The sequence below is a fragment of the Stegodyphus dumicola genome, chromosome 6, assembly GCF_044657685.1.
Source record: "Stegodyphus dumicola isolate Sdum_Otavi_A_Nest chromosome 6, ASM4465768v1".
In the NCBI taxonomy this organism is placed as follows: domain Eukaryota; kingdom Metazoa; phylum Arthropoda; class Arachnida; order Araneae; family Eresidae; genus Stegodyphus; species Stegodyphus dumicola.
Genome location: NC_140773.1, coordinates 82,729,820 through 82,751,379, shown reverse-complemented (window position 1 = coordinate 82,751,379; position 21,560 = coordinate 82,729,820). Strand labels below are relative to the sequence as shown.

Sequence of the window (21,560 nt, the reverse complement as noted above, 5' to 3'; positions counted from 1 at the left end):
CTTACAGTCCGTGATATGTTATCCTTCAACGTAGCCAGGTCCTGGACCACTCCCTGATAGACCTTGGACTTAAGGTAACCACATAGCCAGAAGTCGCATGGGGTAATATCAGGCGGCCGAGGTGGCCATGCAGTTGGAAAGTAGTGGCTAATGACTCTTTCTGTTGTGAATTTCTGTCATAGCATCTGTTGCACCCGTACAGCAACGTGTGGAGGGGCTCCATCTTGCATGAAAATGATTTCCCCCAGGCATTGTCTTTGCTGAAGTGCCGGAATGACAAAGCTGTTCAACATGTGGCAATATTTCTCTCCGGTAACAGAACAGGTTTCCGGTCCTGTCGGGGTAATGTTCTCATAGAAGAATGGACCTACGATAAATTCTGCTGTGAACCCACACCAAACAGTTACCTTTGGTGAATGTAACGGAATTGCTGTGACTGCATGTGGTGATTTGTCATCCCAAATTCAGCAGTTCTGGGTATTCACAGTTCCATTCAGGTAAAAGTGGGCCTCGTCTCCCCATAAGATTTTCCACGGCCAAGTATCATCCACCTCCATTCTGGCAAGAAAGGTCAGAGCAAAAGTCAATCGCTTATCATGGTCGGGGTACAGTAACTCCTGTACACGGCTGATCTTGTATGGATAGAAGTTGAGAATCTTTCGTAAGATTTTCCATACCATACTGTAAGGCATATCCATATTCCGAGCTACTCCATGAGCGCTAGATGTGGCAGCAATATTGTCTGGTCCTCTGCCGACAATCGCCGTCGCAATTGCTTCGATTGTATCCTGTTGTACAGGTTTTCGTCCTCTGCCTGACTGAACCTTCAGAGAACCTGTTTTCTCAAACGTCGCAACCATTGCTTTTAGCCCATTAACTGACACAGGACTGTTACCTTTACGCATTTTTTTGTGCATTCTAAAAGCATGAAGAGCGGCTGACGCGTTGCACTGGTTGAGGTAAAAGAATTTGACCAGTAACGCACGCTTCACTAAAGAAGGAGACATTGCACATAAACTTTCAATCTGATTGATTCGAAACGTAACACACTGCCTTTTAAAACCCAAGCAGTTGGCACTGTGAGAATGGATGTAACGTGAAATTTGAATAAAGAACTTCTGCTCAGCGTACGTGATATTGCAGATCACGAAACTTTATTGGTGTTTTATAATATTATGTAGATTTTACGCTTTTCTAAAAGTGCTGCCATATTGCACTTGAACTAAATCAGAAAATGTGCATAATAAAAGCTAATTTTATTCCGTATTAATTTGCATTTGTTAACACTCTATTTTCTATTACACAGCGCCAAATATTCCCCTAGCGGTGACTTTTGGAACTAATTTGTTTTTTCGCGGAATCCTTTGTCACCCCCCCATCTTGTTTAATCTTCCTATAAAATGTGGCGTCATTCTCGCAAATAGATCGCACTACAGAACACTGTGAGCACTGTCAGTTTAATTATGGCCACCCAGTACCTGAAAACAGACTCTCAAGATGGAAACGAACTACTAGATTTGCCAACTGATATGGAATCATTAGCATAAGGACTACTTAAACACACTACAACAGCGTTCCAAATGGAAGGTAGAACAAATGAATATTAATATCGGTATGCTAGTACTAGTTAAGGAGAATGAGCTTCCTGTCAGTAGATGGGTGTTAGGGCGCATTACAAGACTTTTTCTTGGAGTTGACGGTAAGGTTAGACTAGTCGAAATACATACAGCAAAAGGCATCATTTTAAGTGTGGAATTACAAAAATTGCAATTTTAATCCCAGGAAGAAGCTAAGTTAATTGTGTTAACTTATTATTATAAAACTTGTATTGTGTATAAAATTTTGTATTGGAAATTGAATATTATTGTATTTAATTAACATATATAATTCGTGTTGCTTTATTGTAAGGTTGTAATTGCACAATTTTATATGTTATTATGAGTATTATTGCACGAAATTATTGAAGTAACCCTTCAAAGCTGGGGGGTATGTTAAGTCATTAGGACTATTTAGCTGCAAGTTTACATCATTTTTTCTCTTCTTGGCACCTTGCATGGTGCAGATGTTCATTGCAGCAACCCTGTAAATGCTCACTCAGTTTTTTATTGCTGTTGTTGTTAGTAGTAAGTCATCGCTTGAAAGATGGCATGCATGTGATTATGGTTTTAGAATAAAATATTAATTAGTACAGTCCACATCTAGTTAAATTGGAGTTGTTGTATAACAATGCACACATCACATGAACAGATACAAACAATTAAATTACATAGTTAAATACCCTTAATTGTTATAGATTTACATGGCCACTATTAATTGTTATTTATTTTTTAAAAACATTTGTTGAAAAAGTATTGTTAAAATCACAATCTAGTAACATTTCACAGTTTAAAATGAATGTAATTTTAAATTGTAAGTTTTAAATCAATGTCCAAACATTGATTCTTAAATGGTATTACAGTAATTCCACATTAAAAGCTACAAAACATTTTTGTTTGTTTCTGTATGCTTTATCTCCTAATTTGCCAGTCTTTTAACAGTGTACGTAATGAGGTTTTACTTGATCTGGTAAAAGTTAAATAGTCCAAAACCTCTCTTAGAGACATGAAGCAAATTATCGCTATGTCTGAAAGTAACTACAAAGTCACATAAAGGTTTAAATAAACCTTTTATTTTAAAAAGAAAATAGAACATACATGCACGTTCCTATGTTGAAATAATCAACTACAGCTTGAGGTGATGCAATTAAACAGGACATATAATGTTTTAAAAACAAATTAGTTGGTTAAAATTATGAACAGTCTTAGCACATATAAACACGACAAAGTTTGATTTACCATGTGCAGCAACTGTACAACTAAAAAGTATAGCTAAACCTCTAATCATAATTTTTATTTCCTTGTACAAAGTAAAGGAAGTATTGTAATCGCAAAAAATTACCATATTTCACCGAAAATATCTGTTACGACTGCTATCGAATCCATTTTATCGATGTTTTTGCGTGACATCTGTACGTAATGAGCAGCCTTAGAACATTAAAATTTTGTATATAGGACTGCTACAGCATGTAGTTGTGCACCTCCTTTTTTGGTGGGAGTCTGTTACTCGGCTCCATGAGCTCAGTTTTTTTATTCTTGTATGTTGGTAAATTGTGCATTTTTTACTTCAAAAATAATTGAATAACAAAGATAACGTCTTCTTTTATTATTGCGAATTAAATCATGTTTAATCCCTTCTGGAATTATCATTTAAGTTATTAAACTATCTCATGTATTTGCTCAGCCTAGCGTCCACAACTTGGCCAAATTCCTTGTTTTGGGGAAGAAATTCTAATTTTAATTGTAAAAATTGTTCTTTAAATTGTTTTAATTGTATTTATATTTTATATTTTTCAATTTTTAATAAAGATATTTTGAAGTTTTATGTATTTTTGAATTCTCATAAAGTGAGAACTGAATTAATTGAACGAGAAATACATCTCTTATGAAATTCGAGGAAATGAGTTAACATGAAATGTAGGAAAAAAATGCATATATTCTGTACAAGGCAGTCATGTGGTGTACACATCAGATTTTTTACTTTATAATTCATTAGTTTGTTTTGTTTTCAAGGCATTATATTTATATATGCATCTATGAATTTTTTAACAAGATCTATAAACAATCATATTTTATCATAACTAATAATTAATTTGCAAAGATATAATATAAAATCTATTATACAGGTTTCCAATGCTATCATAAACTTTTTAAATACACAAACAAAGGCAAACTCAAAAAAACACAAATGTATATTCAAAAAGGTTGAGTACCATTTAAGGATTCAGAAAATCTGCCCATTAAAGGCACATTAAAAATCAGATACCATTATCATTCTTGCATTTCTTCTTGTTACAAAACATACAAATAACAATAACTTTTATTAGAAACCAAAATTAATAACACCATAAAAATATGAATAAAATATACATACTTGGAATTGCTACTTTAGAAATACTATTTACTGGATCATTTTTTGGCTCTTCATAATCTCTAACATGTTTGTCAGATGTTAATTTCAGTACATAAGCAGCAGCTTCCTGTTAAAAAAAAAGTTTAATCAGTAACAAGTACAGTCGGGGGAAAAAAAAATCAATGATAACAAAGAAATGTGAGACATATTATTAGAAGTATGGGGGGGAAGGTGCCTCTCTAACATCAATACATACCAATTGCTCAGATATTTAATTTCCCCACAATGCACGCTTTCACAACTAAAACACATAAATATGGACTAGATGTACATAATGATAAATATGCCATATTAGTTTTAGTGTCAATAAAAAACATGACGTTTAATTAACAGGAATAATTTCAACTCTGTATTCAAAGATAGTAAATTAAATATCTGCATTGGGGAAAAGGATAATTTTCTGAAAGTTTAAATTCAGTTATATTTTAAAACAGGTTACAATTATATTGCCCTATTAGAGTAACAATTTTGGGATGATTTCTTTGTTGAAACTGTCTATCATCTTGTTCTTTTGTAATTTAATTAGTGTCAATCTGTGTTCATACAGGAGATAATTAACTGATTATCACAAATGTTATTTTTATATAAGTATAATTTTAGCACAATTTATTTTCTTAAAACTAAATCAAAAAGCATGTTAGAAAGTCTTTTAGCCTTTTAAATTTCTTCAGCACATGCACCCTTTTCTATGACATTACCACATGCACTGGGTCAATTTAACCCTAAATTTTTTTAATGAATTGACGTTTTATTTATTTATTGGTGTTAAATACGTATTTTTGGTTATTTATTACTCTTTTTGTGTATTTTTGGTTATTTGTTCGTGTCTGTGTGCTAACACAGCGGCGAATTTTTTCTGGTTAACATGATAGTTTTAACTTTAACTTTCTGATTTTGCTTAAGTGATAAGAAATCGAAGTGTACATGGAGAAAGTGAAATTAAGAGCGGAATGCCTAGTTTGTGGAATTCTCTGATTTTTTTTTTAAGTTAAAATAGGTTGATGTGTACATGGCTAAAATTAGTAAGCAATGCCTAGTTTGAATAATTCTCCGATTTTTTTTTGAAGTTAAAACAGGCCGATGTGTACATGGACATCGAGTTTGTGTAAGTGTTTATTTCTTTTTTTGATTTTCTGTAGGGGGTGAAAGGATCGTCACCATCTTGAAATTGGTGCCAGTCCTTCGTGGTGCCTATGTTGGCGTCAAAAAGGATCAGCACCATCTTGAAATTGGTGCCGATCCTTCGTGGTGCCAATCTTGGTGTCAAAAAATCAATGATTCGCCAAGCGAAACCATAGAGTAAAGAATAACCAAAACTTGTTTTTCAAAGTTTCTTTTCATAGAATACCCTTTTACTAGACTACACAATAAAATACCAGATATGACAGGTGCAAATTTTGAGAAATTCCTAAAATATCTGCAAACAAAAGGAAACATTGGGTCAAAAATACCCGGTGCATGTGCTCACGGGTTAATAAATGGTCTCAGTTTTTTTATATAGAATTGTTTCCTTTTTTTAATTAGTATACAGTGCATGAAATAAGTTTCAGGACTCATCCCAGAGCGCAGGTTGTAATGGCACTGTGAGTGTAAATGCGCATGCAACATAACGTCCATCATCTGCTGGCACACTGCTATCAAGTTGTGCACATTTTATTTAGTAGCTGAGAGAAGGCAAGCATTCATTGCAGAAATGAAATTTTTCCTGATTTTTTACGATGGAACAAAGAGCTGTAATTAAATTTAATGCCAAACTTGGTAAAAGTACTTCAGAAACATACCAACTCATGAAACTAGCTTACGGTGACTGTAGTTTAAGTACAACAATTGTTTTTCTGTGGCACAAACGTTTTTTGGATGGAAGAGATACGGTAGAAAATGATCAGCGAAGACCAATTTCAACTAGGATACTTCAAGGTATTAAAAAAGTAAAAAATTTCGTAAAAAAAAAAAAAAAAGTTTAAAACTGAGAACGATGGAAGACTCTTGAAACATCAACAAAGAAACAATTTGAACAACCCTGCATGAAGATTTGACCAAACTAAAAGTGTGTGCTAAATCTGTTCCACACATTTTAATCCCTGAACGAAAAGCAATGAGAAGTGCACATTGCAGAAACATTATTTCAGGCGCTGAACATGATCCAAACTTATAGAAGTCCATTGTTACAGATAACGAAATGTGGTATTTCCAATATGATCTTGAAACAAAGGACAAAGATCGCAGAATGGAAGTTACAAAATTCACCACAAGCGAAAAAAAAAAAAAAAAAAACAAGGAAAGTTCCAGCCAAAATCTAAACAATGCTCATTACATTCTTCAATAGTAAAGGTATTATCCGCAAAGAATTTGTTCAAACTGGACAAATCATTACAGGTCAATACTAGTTAGCTGTTTTAAAGCATTTGGTGGCCAGAATTCGTCCAGACTATCAGGCTGAAAGCAGTTGGTGTTTGTTACAGGACAATGCACCCAGTCACATCTCTCTTATTGTTCGTCGATTTTTGGCAAATAATAATGTCTGTGTGTTGAACCATCCACCATATTCACCCCATTTAACACCCCCTAACTACTCTTTATTCCTAAAACTTAAAATGAAGTTAAAAGGGTGTTATTTTGAGGATATTTTGACAACACAAGCAGTTTTGATGCATGCTTTGCAGGCCATTCCACAAAGTGATTTACAACAGGTGTTCGATTCATTAATAAACCACTGTAAAAAGTGTACTGAAGCCGGATGGTCCTATTTTTAATAAAAAACCAAAACAGGTATTAATTTCTAATTTTCATTTTTTTTACAGGCCCAATCTTAAAACTTACTTGACACATTGTGTATTCTGTCATTGATGTTTTCACATTAATAAAGGCAAAAAAAAAAGCTAGTTTCAAACTTAAAGATACAGCTAAAATTACCCCCCCCCTCAAAACAAAAAGCAATGATGTAAACAAAGATAGCATACCAAAAATTATTTTAAGAAAAATAAATGCGGGTAAAAGTTTACAATTGGGTGCTCTTGTTTTTTGGCGATTCTTTGTTGACGCCAAGATCGGCGCCAGAAAGACACAATTTCAAGATGCCCGCTACACAAAACCAAAATAAGAAGTCAAAGAATTGCATAAACTCTGTGTCCATGTCCACATCGATCTGTTTTCACTTAAAAAAACATCCCAGAATTGCACAAACTAGGCAATGCGCACTGCTTTAAATTTGACCATGTACACATCAATCTATTTTTATTTAAAAAAAACAGGAGGCTAAAGCAAAGTTAAACTATCATGGTAACCAGAAATAGATTTTATCGCCAAAATTTTTCAAAAAATTGTCGCTAATCGAAGGGGCACCCAATTCTACACTAGAACCTAAATGCGAAGTGAAAGGAGGGAAGCAGTTACCTACACAATACAGAATAGCAGAACAATATACAAACAGAATAAGGTACTTTCGTAGTTAATGCAACCACCTTAGTAGAAGTCACAAAAATTTTAGAATGTGAGAAATTCTGGCAACCATTCTTCCGGCAACCATACTCATAACAATCCTTCAGTCAAGCAACACCGTCATTTTCGCATGCGCTCTTTTTTGTTATATCCCAAATACCAATTTTTTTTTTTTTTTTTTTTTTTTTTATAAACAAGTCGTAATATTTTTTGCTTCCAGTGATGGAAGAAACTGCGGTAAAATTTCTACAGTAATACAGAATTGTGCTGAATTTCTTTTAAAGGGAACAACGACAAAATGAGTTTCCTAGATAGCTGCTGCTGTTTGTGCTAGCCAAGGTTAGCAAAAAGCCAAGTTTCCGCAATTCTGCAATTTTTTTAAAGCGAAGATAGATCGCTATGCAGTTCGAAAGAGGGCCATTGCTACAGAAAGTTTTGATGAAAAATGTGTTTTTTTTTTTTTTTTTTTTTTTTTTTTTTTTTTTTTTTATGTATCATGCAATCCTTATTTAATAATTAAAATTTGTATTTTAAGTTGCTAAAGTATATTCTCTTTTCATATGCTGATAATGTTTACCTACTTACTTTAGATATCGATACTTTAGGAATCTTTTTTAAAAAAGGCACGAAAATCATCAATAAGTAACTTCCGATATGACGCTTCTACCTTTTCATCAAATTGTGCCGAGATTAATACGTAAGTATCCAGAATAGAAAAGAAAATTTATAAATAAAGATTTTTAATGCAAAATAGGTGAAAAAATTTTTAATTAACATCTGCAATTCTAATATTATATTCACCCAATTTAATACAGAACTAAAATAATAAAATTTTCAATAAAAAGAATTAAAAAATTTTCCCGATTACAATACTTCCTTCACTTCGTACAAGAAAGTAAAAGTATACACTAAATTCCCCATTTCTACAAACGAAATCGCTTTTAAACTGTCGTGCATTCACACCATGATTACGTATTACAAGCAAAGCAAACATTCATTGCAAAAATCGTCTGCTAAGTATCACTATGTAGAAAACGTGTTTATTTTTGTCGAAATTTAACATAGAAATGGTTTTACAACTTACTCTTAACGTATAGAAATAATAACAATTCTATACAAGCTAATTGTCCATTCCCGAAAGAAAACACAAACTGTCTCTCTCTCTTCACCCCTCAGGCGAAAGGGGAAGGAAGACACCTATAAATTTTAAAACGAACTGGAAACAAATCTTCCTTGGCCTTTCGGTAAATCGCAGATTTGCACGATTTGGTCGAGTTGGTTTTTATCTTTAGGAAGTCTTATCTTTTCCTCCTTGCAGCGAATGACCTGAATTCCATGCATTCTTATTGCCCTACTAAAGAGAATGAGGTTCCTGGAGTTCAAAGGACTAGCGTCACTTCGCGGCATACGCAGCTCTTAGTAGTGGCCACTCCTTCAGACTGATTTCTACGTCGATCGAGTGAATTGTTTTTTATGTACTGTAAGAAACATGAAACGTTTCAACCGCAAGACAATGTTTTATGTACATATTCCTGACGCATGCCTACCCAAATATCAGCAAAATTTTAACCTTCGGCGCTAATTCCAATGCTTGAACTTACTACGAAGTAGGTAACAATCCTTTTTAATACAGCTTTGCAGCTATTACATTTATAAGAAGCACTATTTAACTATATTATTGCATTTGGCGTAATATCTGTAGGGCAATCCGTACATTCGAAAGGCTTTTATCTCCACATGAGAGAATCCTGTTAAAGTACAACTAATGATTTCTAAAACGTAAAAGAATCCATAAACGGCAGCGTATTAATCGAAATTGTAAGAAATTGAAAGATTTTTAAGGATAGAATAAATTTTGGCGCGATAATTCCGTACGAAGAATTTGTGCATTAATTAACAAATACTATACAGATCATAAACATACAAATTGAATCCCAATAAAACGTAAATGTTCTAATAACATTAAATCGCAAGAAGTAGGATAAAATTAGCTAGTTATTTCAAAAGTAAAAACGAGCATTTTTTTAAAGTTTTAAATCCAATTGATAAAAGCATCATTTCGACACAAATCCATCTATGATTCATCGACAAACATTCTAATGAACTACTCGTTATGTCAATGAACACATTCAGATTTGAACTTTAGTATCTGTATTTTATTTTTAAAAGACTCGGGAAAAGCTGGCTCATGATGTAAGCCATCGAACGATGCATTCTACAAAAAATGTGAAACGCAGTCAAAATGGAAGAGCACTGATATAGACAACTGATAAGCGCTTGCATCCATCGGATCGATTGACAAACGAGGACAGGATTCATTGACCAAACTGGAAAGGGCCAAAGAGACGTGAAAATGATCTAATACAATCTGTATCATAGTTTTTAGAATATGTGTACATTTACTGGTACACATAAAGGCTTCATGAATCTAATACACAAGTTACCCAACCCAGTGAGAATCACGTACAAAGGCAAATGATCCAGGTAAAAGCAAAATACTGGGTTCGTAAGAAAGTAATTTTGGTTTGCACAGTTAGATAGCGTTATGTTCGTTTCTGGCCCATCAGCGGCCGAGTGATAAAATCACTGAGCACTGGTAGTTCCCAACCGGGTTAGATTCCAAGGCGACCAGGCTGGTTGCATAGGCGTTTTCGTGGTTTTCCCCATAAGTAACGTGTATACGAGCCAGTTTTCCTTAGAAAGTCCTTCACGAAGGCATCCGTTCCCATAAGCAGATAGCCCTAGTGTCATTTACCCTACTCAACTAAACCGAAACCTACGCTCGTTTTGTTATTTTGTCTACCTTATAAATTTTCTTCTTTTGAGGTTTGCAGCTGATACTGTTAGGTTACTATAGAAATTAATTTCACGCATTTTTGTTTACAACTGTTAGTTTACATTCAGTTTTAACACAGGGCGCTTTAATAAACATTTTCGTAAAGACAAGAAAGCAGCTGAGGCTAGTAAAGAGATAATGGTGCTGATTGATTAACAGAATGCATGTATCAGAATTGGTTTAAAAAAATTTCGTTCTGGAGATTTTTTATTTGAATATGACCAACGTTCTAGCCGAACCTTCTGAAGTTGATGATGACAGAATTAAAGTCATAATTGGATCCAACCGTCATAACTGTGAGAGAAATTGCGTTAAATGCATCACATACAATAACTGGAAATCACAAAAGATGTCCTGGACTCGTTAAGAAGCTCGATATCTGGGTTTCGCATGAACTGGAAGCAATTAACGAATCAATATTTGCGATACGCATTTCAAACGTAAATGCAGTCGATCCTTTTATGAAACGAATTATTGCTGGTAATGAAAAATGGATCGTCTACAGAAACATAACTCCAAGAAACATGAATCAGCACAACTGATATCGACAGCTAAACTGCATCAGAAGCTAACTGCATCAATTGGTTACATCAATCATTACAAAGGTGTGTATTTTGAACTGCTTTCAAGCAACCAAATGATCAACTCAGAAGTTAAGTGCCAACAAACGTACGAAACTGGAAGAAGCAATCAAAGAGAGACAATTGGCAAATCACAAAGGAATCATACTCCACCATGAAACCGTCGCCCACCAGCGGCCGAGCGGTAAAGTCGCTGAACACTGGTAGTTCGGTCCGAGGTTCGAATCCCGCGAATGGGCTGACTGCATGGGTGTTTTCATGGTTTTCCCCATGTGTAACGTGTATACGAGCCAGTTTCCCTTAGAAAGTCCTCCACGAAGGCATCCCTCCCCTTACGCAGATAGCCCTCGAGGCTTTGCCGTAATTAAATAACTTAACCTAACCACCATGAAACCACGAGGCCTCACTGATCTTTAGCAACACGTACGAAGTTACCAGAGCTTGTCGCATCCCCCATATAGCCTCGCCCTTGCAACATCAGATTATTGTTTATTTCCAAGTTTACAAAACTTCTTAAATGGTAAAAATTTGAGTAATAACGATGACCTCAAATCACACTTGGTTGAGTTTTCTGCAGATAAAGACCCGATGTTCTACGAGCGCGGAATCATGAAATTACCAGAAAGATAGCAAAGTGTCATCGAACAGAATAGAAGATATTTGGCTGATTAAAGTTCATTTTTTGTATAGAAGAAATTTTTATTTCACAATAGAAAACCGAAATTACTTTCTTATTAAAACAGTACAGTTGTACGGGGACCGCTTGAAATGAGCTTCATGTCTAAACATTTATAAATAAAATTATTCATTCTATTAGCTTAGCGTAGCTAGTAGTAACAACATATTACTATCAACAGAAATGGGAGAAAATAAGTAAAATTATATCCATAATTAAAAACGAAAATACTATTCAAACTACTGTTGCAACTATGTCAAATCGATCAAGTACATATAAAATCACGCCAAAATTAATAGTCTATATTTGTTTATATCTGAATAATGCACACTTCGTACCCATTATGCAGATATAAAAATATACAGACTATTAATTTTGGTATCTTTTTTAAACATGCACTGATTAACTTATGAGTCGATTAGGTTCACACATTAAAAAGCTTGGTATTAAATATGTTCAAACACTTTTAATTTATATCGTATTTTTTTTTTAAATCAGGAAACTTAAAAGGAAGCCCATCTTGGCAACGGGCTCGTTACTCAATTTTTTTCGTGATTCTATTTAGCCGTTCGGTAGGAAATTCTAAACTAGTTTTGTGCATACTCTTCCAAAAAGTAATTAAAAACCGAATTTAAAAATATGTAACTGAAAAAGCTGACTTTTACAAAATAATCGTATTAAATAACAAATAATACAAATAATCATATTAAGCATCGTAATAATCGTATTAAAGCAGAGCCAGCAAAATTTTTAGAATTTAAGAGACGATAGAGAAGCGGCAAAGTGCCTAACGCTGGGCCTGAACTAAAGTGCAACTCAAAGAACAGATTTTCATTGAAAAGAATCAAGCTGATAGTTGAAGATAATGATCACACCAATTAGAATGAATTACAACGAAAATGACGGACAAAAAATCGAAATCTATTTTTCATTACCAGCTAGGTCTAAGAAAAAAAAAATACTATTTAAAAGTTATTACATTGAGAAAAATAATGTAATTATCTTCTCAGAGAATAACTTTGTTATAGAATGAGAAGATAACGCACTGCAACAGATTAGTTGACATAAAAGTGATACTAGCAAAATTCCGGCAAAAAGGATTTCATGAAACATGAAATAAAACGCAAGACTAAACCTGCTTTAGCATTTATACTAAAATTTTATGTTTTTTTCACAAAGTTCTCCATATTGTATTGTCATGTTCTCTTTTGTACATAGCAAAAATAAAAATATAAATATTTATACAGATGCGCCCGTTTAACATTAGAAAAACCATACCGTGTGTAACTCACAAATTCAATAAAATAGAAAAATATGTCAGTAGAAACATCAAAACTAAAACTGAAAGCTGAAATTTAGTTTGCGAATTTTATATCAGAGATACTGACGCTATAAAATTTCATCTAAGACAGAGGAATCCTCGACTGCTATTCTAAATGGACTCAGAAATTTATCTCTGACAAATCTCTCTCATCAAATCGCATACCTATGGCAGTGCGTGGTTTTAAAACAGCTGAATCTACATGAGAATAACTAAAAGATCTGAAGAATGCACTTTGTGCTATTTTGTGTGATTAACATAACGGGAGTACACTTTTGATATCCAAAGGCATTCAATTCCTATCACTAATGTCTTGGTATAAAGCATCACGTCTCGGTAATGAAAAATGCAGTCAAAATTAAACCTTTGGTTTATTTGATTATGACAAAGCGCTCGAGGGCTACCTGTCTAACGGGGAGGGATACCTTCATGAAGAACTTTCTACAGGAACCTGCTCGTACATGTGTTACATATGACGAAAACACCCATACAGCAAGCCCATTTGGGGAATTCGAATCTCGGATCAAACTACAAGTTTTCAGCGACTTTACCGTTCGGCTGCTGGTGGGCCTTCTATATTTCTGACACTTGAAACAGAAATTTAATTTCATTAGCAAGTCACATTTATCCGTTACTACTTTTTATTAAAATATATGCGAAAAACAGCTCACAAAATATCATTCCTAGTATTCAAGCACTCAAGTAATAGTAAATCAACGTTATTGTCGAAGAAATGTTGCAAATAACAAAATCAATTTCGTCAAATTCATTACAATTTACACAAAATGAATCAAAACAGAATCTCAGGTTGGCAAAGACTCTAAAAATCTACGGATTTCGTGAACGAAAGACATCTTTTTCAAGAAGGGGGAGGGGATAGCTCCATGATTCGGAATATTTCGGAAACCCGTATTTTCAACCCACGGCCTCAATGTTTTTTTAGTTTGTGAAGCCTGTTTACGAAATAAAACTCGCCCGTGACAAATCTCTCGCATAAAATCGCATACCTATCCCAGCGCGTGGCTCTTTAGCAGCACAGACTACATAGGAATAACTATACATTGTATTGGTGGCAAAGTAGTTGGGGCAACACAAGTAGCTTGACCCAGGTTCGTGAATTCCAGAGAAGGGTTACATGGCGTTTTCCTGGTTTCCACCCATAAGTAATGTTAACTACGAATCCGTATACCTTAGAAATGAATGTCACCTCTTCCAGTGGCAGACCAACCAATCAACCTGATGGGACCAGAACCAGAGAGCTGATATTACCCATAAGTAATGTTGATGCCATTTTATCTGAGTAAATGAAAATTAAGCTGATATTTGTTAACTTAGTACCCCTAATAATCTGATGCCATCTTGTTCTTCCTCTTTACCCTTATACCACATTTTACTGCTTAAGTTAGGTTATCTGAATAAGACAAAAGCATAAAGACTATCTGCCTGAAAAGAGGCATGCCTTCATCAAAGACCTTCCGAGGTAATTCACGATACAACTCACAGGAAAAACCAAACATGCAGCCAGCTCGTTCGCCTGGGATCGAATCCAAACCAAGTCAAACTACCAGTATTCAGAGGGCCACTACCAGCAACCACTTCCAGATTATGTTGGAATATAAGATGTGTTTTGACAAAACACGCTTAACTTTCGCTCCCTCCCCTCCCAGAAGAAGGATTCAGAATAATCTTCCTGCAGCGTTAAAAGTAGGGAATACTATAATTACACAATTAAAATAACGAACAGAAATATGATGTTTCTTAATGCTACATGTTGCTTAAATAATTTTTTGATTAAAATTTCTTAATTATTTTTTAACCTGAAATCTCAATGAATATCTACCTTCTAAACGTACTTTAGATACACGGCCGGTGCCAGAATAGGTGCAACCAATGAGGCCACACCAGGCGGCAGAATTTAGGGGCGGTAATTTTTTTTTTTTTTTAAAATTTAAGGAAACACTGGGCAGCAGAATTTAGGACCCGCAGAGACAGCACCGGTCAGCAATGTGCCTAGCGCCGGCAATGCTTAAATATTATATAATATAACGATGATTCCAATGAGATACGTGATGGCACAATTTTAATCATTCTGAATTCCTTTTGAAAATCCGCTACGAGAGACTACAACTTTATTGAAAGATAACGTTAGAGAATCGCCGAAGCAGGTGATCCACCGACAATACGCTGCATCCGACACTGCACACAACACACTCGGTAACAGACTATTATCGACATTCCGACGCGGCGGGAAGGCGAGGAGCAGCTGTTTCGCCTTCTGTCTTCGCAACTAGCAGCCGTTGCTGTACCACAACTGACCCTTCGCCTCTGGAGAGAAAAAACTGCGGGCGCCGGTAGGCTGACCCAAAGGGCAAAAGAAAAGAGATTCCGATCCCCCGTCTAAGTTAAAGCTGCGCTATGGGAGAGGGCGGAACATACAGTGACCACCTGCCACTAGTCTACAAGCTATGCACAGCAGGAGGTGTCCCACAGAGTCGCGTGCCGGATTCAGGTTTCCAATTGGGGCTCCCTACTTTGCCCCTTCAGTGTGTGTGAGCATCTTCACCCTCCACCGGCAGACGAAAATAAGATTCCAAAGAAGATAAAACGAACGCGCGCTTCCATTTTTCTGGTTCTGGTCCCATCTCCCACGCATGCGGGCAAATGGATGGTATCTTCTTTTGATAATGGAAGGATACAAAAAAGCAGAAATTCGTCGATCCACATTTTCTACACTGATGTTGCAGCACGTAACAATCACATCAATGTAGCATTTGACAGCCTGGGAAAAAGTTTTTATTACAGAATATATGGCAGTCTATAATGAGGAATAAAATGGAATCAGCATAAAAGTTTAAGGGAACAAACATATGCAAGAGAGGAAATACAAATCCACAGAGATGAAAATACATTTTTTTTTTTTTTTTTTTTTTTTGCATTATTTCATAGTCTTGCAAAAAAAATTTCATAGTTTTCAAAATGAAAACTTTTCAGTTTAAAATACTTGAAAACTTTTTTTAGATATTCGTTGGCGAATGTGCCGAACTTCAAACGTAACATTGCTAATTATAAAATAATAATGCTAAACATGAATTATCAGTGATTTTGCTGCAGTTTAATTCAGAATGGGGAAATCATATTTTATGAGCAATAAAAAGTTCTTTCTTAGACTAAAAATATCCACAGTGTTGCTCAATTCAAATCAATATTTCTTATCTGATTCCCACATCTCTCGTCTTTTATTTATTAGATTTGTTAGAAGGACTGAGTTTTTTTACATGTGGAGCTCGGAAACCTCGATCAGACGTGTGCCAAAAGGTATAAAATTGGCGAGATAAGATTGTGAGGTATTCTGCCCTTCGGGAATAATCCCTACGAGAAGTAGACCGCTTAAAAGGTAAAACTGGTGTTATTTTATAAAAGGACAATTAGCTAATATAAGTGTCTTTTGGACATTTGAATCATTAATTTATTTTAAATGCTTCCGAAAAATTTAACTTATTTTGTTCTCCTCAAGCAGAGTTTAAGATAAGAATTCATGGCTGTTGCAAGAGGATTACTTACTCAAACACCTTAGTAGTGTGATTAAAATTCAAATACACACACACACACATCAAGATTAAATTAAGTACCTGAGATATCTGCATTTCTTCAATGGTTTAAAAAAAAAAAAAAAAAAAAAAATCCTATTTTACTGTAATGCTCTGTCACAATATTAAAAGTTCAGAACGATTTAAATCAGACACCTATTGAATTTTATTCAATAGGTGTCTGATTTAAATTTATTAACTTTATATTTAAAAACTATATTTTTTTTTAAACCATTGAAGAAATGCAGATATCTCAGGTACTTAATTTAATCTTGATGTGTGTGTGTGTATTTGAATTTTAATCACACTACTAAGGTGTTTGAGTAAGTAATCCTCTTGCAACAGCCATGAATTCTTATCTTAAACTCTGCTTGAGGAGAACAAAATAAGTTAAATTTTTCGGAAGCATTTAAAATAAATTAATGATTCAAATGTCCAAAAGACACTTATATTAGCTAATTGTCCTTTTATAAAATAACACCAGTTTTACCTTTTAAGCGGTCTACTTCTCGTAGGGATTATTCCCGAAGGGCAGAATACCTCACAATCTTATCTCGCCAATTTTATACCTTTTGGCACACGTCTGATCGAGGTTTCCGAGCTCCACATGTAAAAAAACTCAGTCCTTCTAACAAATCTAATAAATAAAAGACGAGAGATGTGGGAATCAGATAAGAAATATTGATTTGAATTGAGCAACACTGTGGATATTTTTAGTCTAAGAAAGAACTTTTTATTGCTCATAAAATATGATTTCCTCATTCTGAATTAAACTGCAGCAAAATCACTGAAAATGTTATATCCATTTCTGTAGGAAACGTTCCAAAACATTATATAATTTTTAAATATTACAAGATTATCACAAAACGGGCAAATGTTAACAAAATAGAGACGAATGATGAAATTTTATGATAGAACCTATCAGTAACTAATAAACACTTAGAATATGTTTCCTACTGCGGTACCGAAGGGCCCAGGTTTGAATCCCGGAGAAGGCATGGATGTTGTAAATCTTAGAGTGTCTTTGCGGCATGGGGGCACTCTAAACATATGGCGAGCCGAAAGTCCTCTCGTGTGGTTCAATGGAAAGGGGACAGAGGTGGGAGACACTCTCAAAATTGGGGTGGAAGTGTAGAAGTCCAGAGGCTCTGGCAACCATTCTTCCATGAAATTCATGATAACAATGATATGTTTTGTATTCAACTTGCTTGAAAAACTCAACCAAAACCTCATTTTTATATTCAACATCTACAGAATTAAAAGACAGCAATTTTTCGAGCTCAGGTCTCTAACAGAACTGAAGTACTTCAACAGCATAAAAAAGAAAGTCAATAACTGGTCCTTTATTCAATCTCATATATTTTACCAAGAAGATCATAAATTTTGCTTCGCCAGATTTTACTTCTCTGTCACTTGATGAAACAGTTATTAGGGAACAGCAGTTAAATAACAAATATAATTCATTTTTCACACAATACAAAATGGCATGTCTTGTAAACTATACGAGAAAAGAATTTCTTAAAAGGTTAGGGATTTATTGAAAAGAGACTTACAGATTTGATTATTTTCTTCATTATTTATGGAACTGAATGAAAGGAAAATTTCTTATCAATCCTTTTGCTGTACACAATGGACTAATTTATTAGGAACGCTTAAAATATGCAAAGTTTATACATTCTTCCATATTAAGAACAACATAATCAGCCCGATCAGTAATTTAAAAAATAAGATATACAAATAAAAAAACACAAATTAAAAAAATAAATAAATAAATAAACAGAACTAAATTTTAAAAGCTAAGGACACAACTGACTTCGGATACAAAACTTGCAACCCTACACAGAAGGAAAGTAAAGCAATTTCCAAAGCGAGCAGGTGCACTGGAATGGGAACTAGATTTAGGATATTGACTGCTCAGAGCCCCCAGTCTAATTTACCGAAGCAGGTGGTTATGACGCTCAGCAAATTTATCAAAAATTGAGATACAGATGAAGATTATTTATTACCTATTACGCAAATGACTAGAAATGCAATGTTCAATATACAAATAAGCGATTTCTCTAAGAAGTTGATAATGACCGAACATATAAAATGGGTTAAAATATGTATATAATTTGATACAAACGTACTGTTCATTATAAGAAAAAACAGGAAAAGAATAAAACTATGGAAAAACACAGAGACAGTAAGTATTTAAGAATTAGCGTAGCGTACTGTATGAATAAGGTTGTTTCTTTAAAAATTATATTCATGGTCCTCGCCTTGCTTATAGCATCTGCTTTGTTTTATATAATGGAGAATTTTATTACATGAGAACAGGTTCTATGAAATGTTAGAATAAAGCAAATCTAACTTACATGAATATGATTACGCAGAAACACGAGGGCAATCACACCGACGGGAAGACAGCGGTCATGCCCGCGCACATGCGAATATAGAACGGAAGAAAATCACGTGCTAATTTTTAATTATAATTTCGCCCTCAGAGAGCTGGAGAGCAGCAGGCAGAGGAAACACAGACCTAGTTTAACGCGTTCTCCATCACCTCTAAAACTTCCGCTGTCTGCGTAGACTGCTGTGTGCTTCGTTGTCGAAATCCTCAAGAAAAAAAAAAAAATAAATAAAAAATAAATAAATAAATATATTTACGACATGTCATATATATATATATATATATATATATATATATATATACACTAACGCACAGAGGATCTTTGCTTTTTTACGACATTTCCCTGTAATTTTTTCCCCACTTAGTTGGCCGGTAGCCAGAAGGGCGATGAAAAACTTTTTTTGCTCTCGCAAAAATGTAACATTGAGGATCACACTGACGAAATTTCCAGAAGTCGGCGCAATGCACTTCAGATGTCATCTTTTCCCAAAAAATAGAACGCTCTCTTGCAAGACTAGCGAAAAGACCTTGGGGGCATGCTTCGGGAAATCGGAATCTGTTATCTCGCATAACTCGGGATATTAGAAGTTCCGGAATATAAAAAATTCTTGACAAAAATCATACGGTTACCTCCCTTCTGCAGATAAAAGTAATTAATAACCATTTATCTTAGTAAGCACGCTGTAGCCTTTTTTTTGGGGGGGGGGATTGTTTAACTTTACCCTCCGAAAAAAACTGAAATTCTGCAATTTTATTCTGATGCATTTATTTCAAAAAATTAAACACAGTTTCGAATATTAAAATTTGTATGCATCAGTATATATATATATATATATATATATATATATATAAAACACCCAAAGTAGAATACAGGGTATTTCCCATATAATAGTCAAACAAGCTAGACGCTTTGAGAATTGACATCAGTATATGAAAAAATCTGTACAGCCACAACAACAATCTGCAAAAAAGAAAAAATAACAATCTTAAAAAAGAACGCAATTCTTGCTGTCTTATAACAAAACTGGGTGGTAAAATTCGCAGCTAACTTTTTTTTCGGGGGGGGGGGGTCGAACTTAAATAAAATTTTTCCCCGGTATCCCTTCACAACGAGTAGTTGATTAACTGATCATTTTAATTTCAAGGCCAAACGGCTAATCAGAAATTATCTGCCAAGCAGCTGAAGAACTGGAAGGGGGCCTGTGATACTCTTTCAAACTGTAAAATAGCAGAAACAGTCCTGATATTTTAAAAGACATTATAAATAGGAGGGCTTCATAAAATAGTAATCCTATTCATTTTAAAACACTGCAGTTAGATAGACAGCAGCGATATTATTAAAAAAATAGCACCTTTTTAACAGCTTTAAAAAATGGCACAAGTACACTAAATGCGAAGATGATAATTTATGTTGTTATAAAGATCATATTCCTGTTGCCTTTTAAAAATTTTAAAAAAAAAAATTATTTTAATACTGAATTTGAAATTACTGCTTAATATGGATTACTACTTAACTTGAAATTCTACATGAAACACTTTAAGGTTAATACTACAAAACTGTGATAATTTTAAACACACATACACACACACATATATATATATATATATCTTTTCATTAATTGTACGTGTGTATGTGTGTGTGCAAGATACAAAATATTTAAATCAGCTTTATAATTTAGTAATAGGCTTTTAATTCCTCTTTAATTTGGTTATTTCCTCTTTCTTAAAAAAAAAAAAAAAAAAATAACATTTCTGGTTTGAGTCTTTACTGCATAAATCTATGTCAGATGGCTTGTATAACGCAGATGACGTACCTGATTTGAATCTAAACTAAAACCTTCCCCTTGACGATCTTCCATATAGAATAAATGTGCACTATGAGCTTTTCCTTGCGTGCTGCTTGGACACAATTTTGCTATGTTTTCTTCCTACCACAATCATAACAAAAATGTAAGTGTTCTTGAATTGGCACGATTAGAGTGCCAAGTAAACTATTGTCACACATGTGAATTTAAACTGGCTCAATTTCTTGCTCTTCAATATGGGTCTTTGCTCTAAACATCAAGTACCTCCACTGAACAACATTGCTGCGCTTCTCTACGTCTAAGTGTTCTTACATCAGTACTTCTAAAATTTGCCTTCATTATACACACACACATATATATATAACATATTAAAATAATTTATATAATCCAAATTTACAAAGTAGAAAAAAACAGCCCAAGTATTTAATTTAAAAAGGTGCTATAAAGTGGGACGATTAAGAAAACAGAAAATTAGCATGGATCAAATACTGCAATCAAAATACACACAATAGTATATTACAAAGATTATTACGATACTGAATTAAATCATTAAACAATAATTCAGAAATTTCTTTGAAATCGTCTACGACTTCAAACGTCAAATAAATAATGAATTTAATTGAAATTCTGAGATTTTTACAAATAACAAAATATTTTAAAATTATACATCCAAAATAAATTCTTAATTTAATCCCTGGAACATCAACAGTTTTCAAAACAAACGAAATATTTTATTACACATAATGCAGTAATGGTAATCTCTAGTCGATTACGGTATGAATTCTAGTCGAAATTGACGGTATGAATGGTATATGTGCATATCATACAATAATTTACTGTACATGGCATAGAACTCGCAGGGCAAATATACAAGTTTGCAGGAAATTGCTACAACAGCCAGGAATAAAGGCAAGGG

At 34.2% G+C, this 21,560-nt stretch overlaps 1 protein-coding gene across 1 annotated transcript in view; it reads right to left on the bottom strand.

Annotated features, from left to right (window-relative positions):
* The window catches only part of LOC118205457 (uncharacterized), a 201,062-nt gene that overhangs the window by 82,012 nt on the left and 97,490 nt on the right, over nucleotides 1–21,560 (bottom strand). The window contains exon 3 of the mRNA XM_085818602.1: nucleotides 3,970–4,075. Coding sequence (XP_085674728.1) covers nucleotides 3,970–4,075 — 106 coding nt within the window. The remainder of the gene's footprint in view (nucleotides 1–3,969; nucleotides 4,076–21,560) is intronic.